Source organism: Arvicola amphibius, chromosome 15 (assembly GCF_903992535.2).
Source record: "Arvicola amphibius chromosome 15, mArvAmp1.2, whole genome shotgun sequence".
Taxonomy (NCBI): Eukaryota; Metazoa; Chordata; class Mammalia; order Rodentia; family Cricetidae; genus Arvicola; species Arvicola amphibius.
Genome location: NC_052061.1, coordinates 46,241,073 through 46,254,549, shown reverse-complemented (window position 1 = coordinate 46,254,549; position 13,477 = coordinate 46,241,073). Strand labels below are relative to the sequence as shown.

Here is a 13,477-nt window from a genome sequence, read left to right as displayed (position 1 = left end):
GGGAAGCCCTGGCATGGACATCCTCATACCTGCTGACCCAGCACTAGGAAAGCCTTTACAAGTGCCTAGGCCAGTTGGCACTCATACCCGCCTTCCCCAGAAACAACCTGCAGGCTCATGTTTGCTGTGACGGCATTTATGGGCACGAACGATCAGTCAGTGCACAGGTAAAATACCACACCATGAAGTGAAAATTCCAAATACCAACAAGCGGACTTGAGCCCTATAGGGCCAAGAGTGTGAAGTAGAACCAACTCTGACCTCAGTACCCCAGCTCAGCTCCAGAGCCAGAGCCCAGGGGCTGGCACAGGCCCAGTCTATATGCAGAGACGCAAAACATGATGCTACCTGTGGCTATGAGGTCTGCTCCGTCTCCATCCCAGCTGTCCCGGCTACTCTGCTGGCTTGGCACTGGCCGCAGCTCCTGGGAGGTCCTGGTGCCCCTGGATAGACTATCTGTGGGGGGCACTGGCTGTAGCTCAGGCTCTGATGCAGGAGCATGGACAATTGCAGGAGTTTCCAGAGGGGCAGAGGTGACCTATAAGGAAAGAAAAGGACAAATGAGCCAGGAAGGAGAGAGGCCTTGGGCTATCTTGCTAATCCTTCCTTACTGTGGCCTGACCTCTGTGGTCAGCAGTCCAGCTGAGCTGGCTTCAGACAGTGAAGACAGCATGTACCCTCATTGCCTAGCCACGGACCCCAGGATACAAGATAATGGATACTGTAAAACTATGTGTCCATCTCTTGATATCCTGACATAGAAGGCCCTAGCTTTTGGTAGGCACCCTGGTGTCTAAGAGAAAGTTGTGGGGAGATGCACCAGGGTCCAACCTTATGCATCCTGTCCCCGGGGGACATCTATATGCCATTGTGCAGTTCACCACAGGACCCTGGTGTTCAGCTTAGGAAGCTGGAATGGCTATCTCAGCTGCACCCCATAGATTAGTGGGGATGTCACTTCTCCAAGTCCTGTGGCGACCAATCTCCTTGAGACCAGAGACCATACAGCATCCATTCTAGGTTCTGCTGTGACGGCCTTTCAGGCATGGGCAAGGTTCCCCATGCCACAGAGTGAGTGGAGAGGGCTCAGGAACCCATGGGCACCATCCTTGGAATCTTTCATGGAAGAGAGGGGCTACTGCCTGGTTTCTTCCCCTTTACACCACGAGTCTGCCTGGCCTCACCTCCTGACACGATGGTTCTGCATCATGGAGTCAGAGGGACACGTGAATGGTAAGTAGCCTTGGGGAGCAGACACCCTACACCTCTGTGGAATCGACAGTCTCTGCAGAGACACCCATCTGCGCGCAGGCATCTAGTCCCCACCAGGACACCTTGCTTGAGTTAGGCTCAAAAATCAGAGCCCAATATATGGGAGTTAGTTCTCTCCTGCTGTGTTGATTCCAGGGGTCAAACTCAGGTCGTTGGGCTTGCCAGCAAGCACCCTTCTTGGCTGAGCTACCTCACTGACCCTCTTCTGAATGGATTTAACCAGATTCTTTTTTTTTTTTTTTGAGACAAGGTTTCCCTGTAGTTTCTAGAGCCTGTCCTGGAACTAGCTCTTGTAGACCAGGCTGGCCTCGAACTCAGAGATCCGCCTGCCTCTGCCTCCCAAGTGCTGGGATTAAAGGCGTGCGCCACCACCACCCGGTTTTCTTTTAAAGTTTTTTTTTTTTTTAGAGATTTATTATATATACAGTATTCTGCAGAAGAAGGCACCAGATCTCATTATAGATGGTTGTGAGCCACAATGTGCTTGCTGGAAATTGAACTCAGGACCTCTGGAAGAACAGCAAATGCTCTTAACCTCTGAGCCATCTCTCCAGCCCCCTGGATGGATTTAAGTTGTGGGACCACGTACCCAACACGGAATTCACAAATTACCACAGTTCCGTCCCACATCACCTTATCCAACTCTAGAACCTTCTCACCCCCAAAATGAAAAGGCCCCAACCCCCATACCACAGTACCTGGCTGCCTCCCTTCTAACCCCCTTCCTACCTACCACACACACTTCCTTCTGCCTGTGACCTTGACTATTCTAGTTGTCCCACCCCCCTTCCAAGGCTGGGGTCTCAAAAAAGGAGGCTGAGGTGGCAAGCAGGGTCAGCCCAGACCAGGGGGATTCCCGGGTCTAGGTGGGTAGCTGGGGCCAGCTCAGCTCCCGGAAGACAATTTGGGCCACAGGGAGCCAGGCCCAGGCTGATGGCTCCTCCTCTTCCCCACTGAAAGCACAGGACTGGTGTGAAGTCATTTTCTGTTCATGCAGTTATTTTTTTAATTTTTTTTTCCCAGGGCTTAGTTCCGTAGGAGTAGCACACTAAGTGAGACGGATGTTCGGAGTTCCTGAGGCGAGCTTCGCCCCCACCAGCCCTGCAGGCAAGAGGCGGATGAATTTACTGCGCTGTTTCCTGGAATGTTTTAATTTACAGGATCCATATGGAAACACTGCCCAGCTGCACACCCCCATCCCTACCCCCAAGCCCAGGGCAGGCGTGCGGCCTGAGCCAGGAGGCAGCATGCTGGGCCATGCATATCACTTCTTCATTCATTCATTTGCTCCTTGGGACCTGGGGTGAGTCCCTTGGAGCACCAGGGATCCCCAAGCTCTGCATAGCCCCTGTAGGGGCTTGGCTACTTCACAACCTTGTCCTAAACCACCATGGAAAGTTCTATCAGGGTTAAACTAAAGACACAGACACAGCATTGCCACATCCATGAGGGGGTGGCAGAAGGCTATGCTGCCAGCCAGGGATTCCTGCTGCCAGCGAGGGCTTATGGGTCAAATCAGGCAATGTCCTTGTGATGGCCTCTGAGGACGGGCTGGAGGGAGGCAGAGGGTTGCGAACACCGCAGGCTTGTTCCCTACCTGTGACCTGCTTTTTTCTCCTGGAGTAGAAGAACCAGCAGGATCTTGCTGGGGCAAAGAAATTGGGCACACTGTGGCACCCCAGGAAGGGGCTGTGGATGTAGAAGTGGGAACTGGTACTGAGTCTAGCACACAAGGGGAAGGAAGGCTCTTTGCTAAGTACCTACTATGTGCTGACACCAGTCTAAGCCTTTACACAGACTCACGCGGTGAACCTTCCAGCTGCCCCCTTGCCAGCGAATTGGCACAGCAACCTGTCTGAACTTGCACAGTAATTGGGGCTTTGAAGTTGGCTGTGACCTCAGTCAGCTATGAAGCAACCGGGCGATGAGGTTTTTAAACAGAGAGCAGCAGATGGGAGTCAGGAGTCACGGGCAGAGACAGAGGGTGGGAACGGCACTTCAAGGGCTAGGTGGGAGGACTCCCCAAGAGGGGGGAGATCCAGGAGGGCTTCCTGGAGCAGGTAGAATCTGAACATGGCCTTCAAGGGGAGTAGGTTTTGGCAGGGAAGGACAGCAGCCTGGACATGGGGGATGTCATATCAAGAACCATATGATTGGGCCCAGCCTGGCTCTATCTGTTCCTCTATCCACTGACCCATCTACAAGTCCATCTGTCCACCCACCCACCCAACATCCATCTAGTCATCCATCCACCCATCTATTCATCCATCCATCTGTCCGTCCATCCATCAACATTATCTGTATGTGATGGTTATTCTTGGTTGTCAACTTGACTACCTCTGGAACTAACTAAGACCCAAGCGGCAGCCCTACTGTGTGTTAGACCTACTGTGTGTTTCTGTCACAAAGGGGCTATGACAGACATCGGCCCTTTCTTAAGGGGCCACAAACCACCCTACAGGGCAAGACCGTGACCCACATGAAGGTGCTCAGCAGCAAGGATGCAGAAGACGGCCCTACTCAGGGTCAACAGGAGGCAGGCTGAAGGATGCTTGTCCCTTCTTGCATCTCAGGTGCTTCTGGAAGCATCTATTAATGCTACCTTTAATAGTTGCATTCTCTTTGTTAAGAACATCAGCAACTGAAAAAACAATTTGCACTTAGGTAGGAAAGTAAGGCAGGGCTTGGAGCCGTGCTACGTCTCTCAAAGTCACTCACAGAGCTATCAAATTCCCCAGCAAGGCCCACTTGGGGATAGAGACCGGAGAGCAGAAAGCACACATCTCCGAGATAGCTTGAAAATGGTCGTTCACCACAGCCTTCTGTCCTGGAGGTCAATAACCCAGACCACAGCCGTGGTCAGAGTGATGGCTCTGCCCCAGCCGAGTCTCCAGAGGATGAGGCAGCCAGCACTGACGGTTTCATATGTCCCTGCCCTGCCATATGCTAAGCAGAGCCAAATGCTAAGCTCTAGAACCATGTGTGGCCTGGTCCTGCTGTCTGCCGAGCAGTGTGAGCCTGGATCAGAGGACCACATGCCGGTCCTTCTTCTGGCCTAGCTCTTCTTGCTATGCTATATAACTGTTGTTGGAAGTGACGATACTTGACTTCTCCCTCATCCCAGGGGACTTGATCAGGGTTAATGAATGTGCCTGGACGGGCTGTAGATTATGCTAAGTCTCTCATCCATCGTCATTCTTTCTCATCTTCCCACAGCCACACTGAACATAATTCCTAATGGAAAGCAGCCCTGGGCTGCCTACCTGAGTCTCCTCTCTGCCTGGGTCCCCCTCTGGTCTTTGTGTAAAATGCTATGATACCTGAGGCATGTACTATTGTCCTCACGTTCCCTTTCCAGGGAACCCTGGCAATCACAGCATTACAGGGCCACACACGGGGCACACCTGGCTTTGAATGGTTAGCTGGATAAAGTCCATGATCCCCGGAACCTCCATGGGCAGCAACCACTGAGTTAGCATTGGTCAGCTGGTGGCCAGGGGCCAAGAAGGATATTTCTATGGCTCTCCAAAATAAAAAGGGTTCACAGTCTGCCATCCACATCCCTCATGGACTCCCACATCACCACGTTTTCTCCAGGGAATTCAAGTGGTTTTTGAGGATGCCATGCCAGATAATGTCAGAAAGGAAGGAAAGAGGCAGACATTGTATTCCTGTTCAAAAGGAGAAGGGCATGTGTGTGCATGTGTGGGTGTGTGCACGTTAGTGCATGGGTGCATGCCTGCGTGAGTGTGTGTGTGTGTGTGTGTGTGTGTGTGTGTGCGTGCATACTGCGCATGTGTGTGCACATGGATGTGTGTTCTATCAGGACCCAATTCTATTTAACTAATTTTTATCAGCTCACAAGGTCTCTCTAAATTGGAAATCTCTACTATCTTAAGTTTTATTGAAATACACTTCATATATTATACAGTTTATCTACTATCTTTTTTTTCCAATATCGGGGATTGAACCCAGATTAATTTAGTAGCAAGTATTTCAATCATGCAGTTCTGGGGCTGGTGGGATGGCTCAGCAGGTAAAGGTGCTTGCTGTCAAAACTGATGACCTGAGTTCAATCTCCAGCACCAGAGCAGAGAGAGAAAGAGTATGCAAGCACACAGTGGCATATACGTGTGTCCCCACACACTAAATGCATGCACACGTGGCACATACGTTGTGTCCCCACACACTAAATGCCTACAATATAAATAAATAGTCCCAGCTAACAGCTTTTTGTAAATTTGTGGAGTTGTGGGGTTGTCTCCACAAATGTCCAGTTAACTCTGGGGACATCATCTTTGGAGCCTTCTTCCATCTTCCCTATACTCCTGGAGGTCAATCTTTCTCTGTCTTCCCAGCCCCCAGGGCAGTCGCTCCCTGTCTCACCCAGGCTCTCTCAGCTTCTATAGCCAGTGCTCCAGGCTGCCTTTATACTCTCCCCTACTGGGGACTTTCACATTAATGGAGTTGTCACGTGGGACCTCTCATGTCACCCTTTCTCGGTTAGCATTCATCTTCCTGTCTCCCCTCCCCCCCCCCCCAGCAAACCAACCATGCATCTCTAAGAACAGGCTTCAAGCTGAGGCCCTGCAGCAGCCTCCAGGCTGCGAATGGAGACACTGAGGTCTAGCACTAGCTGTTAGAGGGTTTGTTCTTCCCCCTGGTTCTAGGCTGCCTGAGGCCAGGGCTCAGCATCTCTCTCCTGCTGGGAGATCTCAGTAGTGTGGCTTCACTTCCTCTACAGCCTGGAAGTGCTACCATGGTGCTGCTTCCAAGAGGGACAGCAGAGTTTAGGGACTTAGCTGTTCCCACGCTAGGCAGTGCTGGTAGTCCATGACCAGGCCCATTTTGACAGTCCAGGGCATAGGCATAGGGAAGGTCATGAACTCGAGGAAGTGCCTGTCTGACTCATTTAGTCAATCCCACTATTCATCTGCAGTGGGGGAAACTGAGGCACAGGAGTCAGCCCAGCTCCCCAAGGACACTAAGATATCTAAGGTCTGAGCCACAAATTCAGAAGGGATCGTGTGCTGTCAGATGCAAAAATGCCAGTAGAGCTCATGCCCCATCAGGACTTAGGTTTTGCATTGTAGGCAACAGGGTAGGGATGGGGCAGGGGGACTGCCATCAGGATGCTGGTTTACCTCTAGAGCAAGGCCCAGAAGCTTAGACGTGGAACCGAGAATTACGGTGGGGGAATGAGGGGCAGGTGGCAGCACCGATGGCACCAGAGAATACCGTGCCACCCTCCCACAGCCCAGGAGAAGCCACACACAGAAAATAAGTCAAGGGTGGGAAGGAAGGTTGCTCCCTCTACCTCATGGAGCACCAGCCAGCCTCCCAAGACCTGTCAGGGGCATACAGGTCACAGGACCAGTACCAGCTGCCAATGATGGTGCGAAGGAAGGAACAAGCCAGCTCTGCCCCCAGGAGCCCCACTCCCTTTGCCCACCCCACCATGGCTGCATCATCATTAGAAACTGCACTAGCTCGGCTCCAGTGGGACTTGCAAGATGGCATGTCAGAGGCTCAGAAGCATCATTTGATGCCCTTGATTCCCTCTGATGGCTCCATAATGTAGGCAGAGAACTCCAGATCCTGCACTAAAGGTGGGGGGAGGCTTCAGCCCAGAGCACAGCACTGCCGCTCGCTCGCACAGTCCCCGACCAGCAGACAGCTAAAGGGTTAGTGTGAGCGCAGCGGCCAGGCGTAATTGGAAAGTTATTAGATATGGAATACACACGGCACCCAGCAAATGAGTAATCAGGGGCTAATTAAGCACACGGCACAGCCGAGCGCACAGGGGAGGCTGGTGGCTTCCACATCTGTGCTGGCAATTAGGGGCGCTCCGGCTGCAGCTCCGGCTGGGGCTGGGGTGGGCGCAGACACCCACTTGGCAAGGAGCGCAGCTGGGGGTCTCTTCCCCATCACTCATGGGTTGGAGGAGGAGTCCCCAAGCCCACCAGTCTTGGGGACAACAGAAGGTCAAGGGGACAAAGGGCACACCAGGAAAGATGGGAGTTTCTTGTCTCTGCTTTCATGTTTTGCAGTTATCTAAGCGCCTGGACAAAGGAACGACAGTGTGCACAGAGCCAGGGCAGGGAACTGTGCAGCGATTCTGCCAGGTGGTCTGGTAGGGAGTGGGACCATGCCACGATCTAGATAGGGAAACTGAGTCTGGGATAAACAGAAAACAGGCAGCTCACCCAGCCTGGTCCCCGTGTCGGAGGAAGGGAGGGAGCAGTCATTCTTTGGAAGGCCACAGTCAAGGCTAAGGGAAGAAGCAGCCAGACACTCAGACAGGACCCCAACTCCTTGTCTCTCCTTGGGGCCCATCTTCTACTCCTAGAGCTCCCCACTCTCCATCATCCACTGCTGGGCTCTGTTCACACAGTCCCCTAAAGCCCCACCACATCTGAGACAGGAGAGCTTTCTCAAACACCATCCACTGCCAAGTCTGTTCCCAATGCTTTGATCCAAGAGCCATGCAAGTGGCCCAAAGTGGCTCTCTATCACATGTCACTCTCCTTTGTCCATCCACTGATATATCCACCCACCCACCTACCCATCTACCCATCCAAACTGTCCTTCAATCCATCTACCCACCCACTCACTCACCCACTCATAAATCTATCCATCCATCCATCTATCCACCCATCCACCCACCCACCCATCCACTCATCCATGCATCCATCCATCCATCCACCCACCTACACATCTACCCAGGCACCCACCTACCCATCCAAATATCCTTCAATCCATCTACCCACTCACTCTCTCACCCACCCACTCACAAATCCATCCATCCATCCATCCACCCATCCATCCCCCACCCATTTTATTAGCACCTACTATGTGTCCAATATTGTGCTTGGGATAGATACAGCAGTCAATGAAACAGCTAACAATTCCTAACCTTACAGAGCAGACAGACCAGCTGCGCCAAATCTTTCACTATGAGTGCGAATGGGCACCGCGGTGTTTTGTTTGCTGGCCAATCTGAAGGAGTGAGGGGGAGACAGGCAGTAGAAGAACAGGATGCGGAGGATAAGCAGTCTATGTAAGGGTGGCCTGGCCTCGGCATGGGCAGAAGCCCCACAGGGAGAAGCTGTAATGATGGTGGGACCCCTACGGCCTCTGGGGTACCTAAGTCTGCAGGGTGTGCCCCAAGGGGATGTAGGAAGATAGACTCACTCTAAAGCTGCCTGGTGCACCCACCTGCTTGCCCCCCCCCAACACACACACCTGGGCCATGAGAACGCTGTCCTGCAGGAACCCAACAGAGACTTGGCCTGCTGCTGTGAACACCCCGCCCACAGTCAAGTGATTGCACCTCTCCTGGCTCTGGCTTCCATGTCTGTGGAATGAGCAGTGTCAGCCACCTGGGTGGCCATGAGGGAGACTGGCCAAGTAAGGGCTCCATGGAGTGAACCAGCACATATGTGAGGGTCATGGGCACACTGCCCAGGGTTGGCCAGTCCTTCCTGCCATACTGTTTTCTAAGCAACTGCCCCTGCCATGGCTCCAAAGAATGGCCCCACCAGGCTTGTGGACCAGGTTCCCAGGCAGGCCAAGCTGGGTGCAGGGTGCTGGAGAAGCGTACATAGTTTATCTGTCAGTCACCATCACAAGCCTCTACCCCCAATGTCCCTGTCCCTCATCCCCAAAGTCCCAAGCTCTTCCTCAGTGAAATCTCCTGGACCCTAGGTCCCCTCCTGAGTAGAACTGGGCACTGCCCCACCCACCACATCCAAGGACCATAGATTCAGAGGCTTCAGACCTGCTACCTCAAACCATCCTCCTCCTCTGAGCAGCACCCTAACCTCAGGGTCTAGCCCAGCATCCCCAGGACACCTCAGGGAAGAAGCAAAGCTGGGTCACAGAAAGGCTATTTGCAGGGATGGACAGCAGTGTTTCAGGCCACGGGAACTTCCAGAACAAAGGCCCGCAACAGGGCCGTGTCAGGAGGAAGTCAGGGAAGCTACTGAACAAGAATGAAAGGTCTCCTTACCCTGGAGACCTCTGGGTCTCACTAGGGCTCTGGAAGTGCTCTCAGTCACAGAGATATGTGACCTAACTCTCTCTCTTTCTGTGTGTGTACACATGCATGTCTGTGTGTATGTGTGTGAAGCATGCACCCGTGGGCACAGGCCAGCCGAACGTCAGGCATCCTGCTGCATGGCTCTCCACCTTACTCCCTGGAGACGAGGTCTCTCACTGAACCTGGAGCTCAGCTGACAGCCAGCAATCTCCACCCGGCCTCCGACCTCCACCCCACACAGAGGTTGCGGGCGGGTGATTTATTATAATTATTATTTTTAATCGCAATTCAGATCCTTGCGTTTGCACAGCAGGGGTTCTCATGTACGTACTGAGTCAACTCCTCAGTTCTGGTTTCAGCCTTTTTGAAATCTAACATATTTGCTGGTGAGTGAGTTTCAGGTGTGAGCGACGGGGCAGATCCACCCTGCGTGCCCTTCAGTCGTCCCCACAGCTGCAGCACACAGTCTACAGCGCCTGTCACACAGGGCATGACAAAGGCAACCCACAGATTCGGCGTAGACCTTCGGGTCTGGCTTTCAATGTGCACGCTTGCTCAATTCGCCACGGTTTCCTCCCTTCCACGGGCTCCTAGCCTCAGCCCAGGGAAGACCTGGAACATCCCACTGCCACCGTGTCCCTTCTGTTGTTTCCTTTATTCCCAGCAGGCTGTGCAAACGGGATCTCACAGGATGTGCCCTTCGGGGGCCTTGTTTTTCTCACCAGACAGAGCTCAAGGTCTCTTGATATCAGAGGTCAGTGACTGGCGCTGCTGGGCTCCTCGGGGAAGCTAAGCTGTTAGTGCCAGTGTCCCCAGACTCTGTATTCTACAAGCTGAGCGAGAGATAGGGAGGCGTGTTCCTAGGCTTGGCTGCTTTCTCGTCCTCGGCTTCCTTCACTATATAGTCCCTCCTTCCTCTAGGCCAAGAGGAAGGATGTCCCCTCTGTCCCGAGGGTGTGTACCTTGCCTTATCTGCTGGCCCTTGGCCAGGCTGCATCCCACTTTTGGGCTTCACTGCATGGATATTTTCTCTGCTTCCCCGGGTCAACTGCGGAGTTGCTTACTACGAGTGGACTCTGGGGATGGTTCCCATCCAGACGCGGTTCGGAGACGGTTGGCAATCCATATAACTACACATGGCAGAGAGACTACAGATGCCAGCCCTAGTGCACCCGGGTTAATACAGAGACCAGGGATTGGGGACACACCTGGCAGGTGCTGAGAATTTGGGAGAGCGGGGCCTGAGGGTTTGCCAAAGGCCCCATCTGGGCCTTACTCCCCCATGCCCACGACATAATCACTGCCGAACATACAGAGCGCCCACCCGGGGCAGTCAGTTCATCAAGCGCTGACAGCCGTCAGCAAAGTGATCAGGAGACTATTAATTTTTCTCCTCTCCCTTGCCAGGAGTGTAACAGTGAGAAATGGCAGTTGAACCACAGGGAGGTTCTTCAGAGCGACAAAATAAAAATAGCTCTAATTGAAGCTGATAGAAATTACACCCTTTGAAAACACGTCGGGATGCACGCTGGGGCAGGGTGCCTGTCACAGGCTCCTGGAAACAGGTGACAACCACAGCAAACAGGCTCACAGGGCCTCACAGCATCCACTGGGTGGCTGCTGGGAGGTCCCACAGCGCAGGGGGAGATGGCAGTTGAAGACATGCAGAAGGGCCTCACCTGCTCTGCTGCCCATCATGACGGGGGCACAGCAAGCTAGCATCATGAGAGGCCAAGGTGTGGCCTCTGCCTTAAGGCCCTAGTTCTTGGAGCCCAATACCCATGTGAGTATTGGGAGGTGCAAAGGGCCCTCGGCTGACCATGTGTTCCGTCTATGGTGGCTCACAGTCAGTGGTGTGTGTGTCTGTTGTTCTTCTTTTAGTGTTTGCTTTTGTTTGTTTGGTTTGGTTTTTCAAGACAGGGTTTCTCTGTGAAACAGTTCTGGCTGTCCTGAAACTCGCTTGGTAGACCAGGCTGACCTTGAACTCAGAGATCCACTGCCTCTACCTCCTGAGTTCTGGGACTAAAGGTGTGCAGCACACGGCCCGGCTTGTGTGCACGTGTTTATAAACTGAATGGAGATGAGACGATCGAGGGCAGACGCGCAGCGTCTGTTCTGCTCAGTGCCTACCTTAAGTGCTTTCCCTGTGTTTAATTCACTCAGTCCCCACAGCAGCCCATGAAGTACACGCCCACTGTCACCGCCACAGGTGAGGCTTGTGCTGCACACTTGGGCTGACAGCCAGGAGCTCTGGACCCTCACCTTGCCTGCCACCTTGCCCAGGAGGAACTTGACCTGAAATGCCTGCGCTCAGAATGGGAAACAGTGGTCCTCGAATCACCCAGTCATTTCCAGTGATAGGGACACAAACGTTGTCCCTTCGTGAGGTGGAGCTTCTTCAGCTCTCCCTCAGCCAGAGCCTTGAGCTGAGCCCAATCCTGCTGGCCAGAGGGCAGGCAAGAGGGCTCAGGGATAAAGGAGCTTGCTGCTAAGCCTGAGGGCTACATGCAATGCCTGGAACCCCCAGGGTGGAAGGACAGAACTGACTCCTGCAAGCTGTCCTTTGGCCTCCACGTATGCACCATGTCATGCACACAACCGCACACGCGCGCACACACACAGAGTAAAAAATATAAATGTTATGAAGTTTTTTAAAGAAAAGCATCGGTATAGGAGGCAGATGGCAGTATTTCGCCCCAGCCATGCTGAGGCAGAACCTCCCTCAGATGTAGCAGAGGATCACCTTGAACTTCTGGTACTCTTTTTTATTTTCCCCAATACCAGAAGGACAGACTCGGGGCTGGTTGGTCTCTGGACACTGTTGGCTGAACCTGAGAGGCAGAGGCAAGAGGGTCATGAGTTCTAGGCCAGCCTGGGCAGTACAGGGAGCCCTTGCTTCCAAACACAACAAAGCCAGACAGAGTGTGACACTGACCAGCAAAGGAGCTTTTATTCTTTCCTTTGTGCTGGGCGTGGAGAACCCAGGGCCTCCCGAGGGCTAGGCGAGAGCCCACCATTGAGTCTCAATCCAGCCAGACTCATTTTTTTTTCTTCTGAAAGAAGAAAGAAAAGATTGGAAGGAACCCACACCGTCACTCCCTCCCGTCTCAGGGAAGCAGCTAACACAGGAGACGCATCTAGACGACAGCAATTTCTGTCCCCGTTCACGGCCGTCTTCCTTGAAAAGATCTGAGGGAATAATTGGCTGACGTGAGTCCTGGCTGAACAAAAAGGCAGGAGAGAAGAGCGGGAATAAGCGGCTGTGAAGTTCACAGCAGGAAAGCCAGGTCATGGCGGGGAGCACGCAGTAGGAAGAAGGCCAGGTCATGGCGGGGAGCACGCAGTAGGAACAAGGCCAGGTCATGACGGGTCTGGTCAAATCTGTGATGTGCTCTGATGCCGTGGCACAGAATCTAGGCTTGTATCCACCTGGGCAAGGCCAGCAAGCCCCTCAAGAGAGAGGAAGACTATGTCCCTTGTCAGAAACATGGATGATTAAATCCCTGGGTGGACTCAGAGCAGACCGTCCCAAGGTTATCATGTACATGCACTAAGTCAAGTATCCCAGACTTGCCACGTGGCTCCTGGGCTGATGAACATACTGAGATGCCCATGAGCCAGCTGACTCTCCTCTGAGAGTAAACACCAGGGCACCGCAGGATAGTGAACCTGGCTGGTTGCTCATGGCCCATGACAGTCACTGATGCTCAGCTGCAATGTCACTGCATGTCCACCCAATACCAAACAAAAAAACGTGGCGAGAGGTGGGCCACGTTTAGGCTTGCTGGGCTATGTGGTGGTTTGCGCGTGAGCGACATAATCATAAAAAATACCAAAGCAGCATGACCTCCCTACTTGCGGATCAACACAGGACTGTGTGGATGTGTGAAGGTTACTGAGCCTCTCTGAGCTATGGCTTCCTCTGTAAAATAACACAATAATGTCTGCCTTGGGGGTGGGTAGGAACAGAGCTAAGACATAAAATCTGCCACAGCCCCTGAAGATGTTTCTATTTGCTTACATTTCTTGATCATCATGTACCAAGCCATTCAAGCGCCCTCTAAATCTTACGTTGGCAAACCTGTTTACTAGGTAGGTGCCCATTTTGTGCAGGAGGGGAGGAAGGTACAGAGACAAAGATCCAGCTGCCTCACGTCACCGAGG

At 53.0% G+C, this 13,477-nt stretch overlaps 1 protein-coding gene across 4 annotated transcripts in view; it reads right to left on the bottom strand.

Moving 5' to 3' along the window:
- Gse1 (Gse1 coiled-coil protein) overlaps window positions 1–13,477 on the bottom strand; it is a 342,813-nt gene that overhangs the window by 220,213 nt on the left and 109,123 nt on the right. For all 4 annotated transcript variants that reach the window (XR_005283292.1, XM_038312424.1, XM_038312423.1 and 1 more), the window contains exon 2: window positions 349–538. Coding sequence is in view for 3 of the 4 variants with exons in the window: in XM_038312424.1 (XP_038168352.1) it covers window positions 349–538 (190 nt within the window). In the remaining variant the exon portion in view is untranslated. The remainder of the gene's footprint in view (window positions 1–348; window positions 539–13,477) is intronic.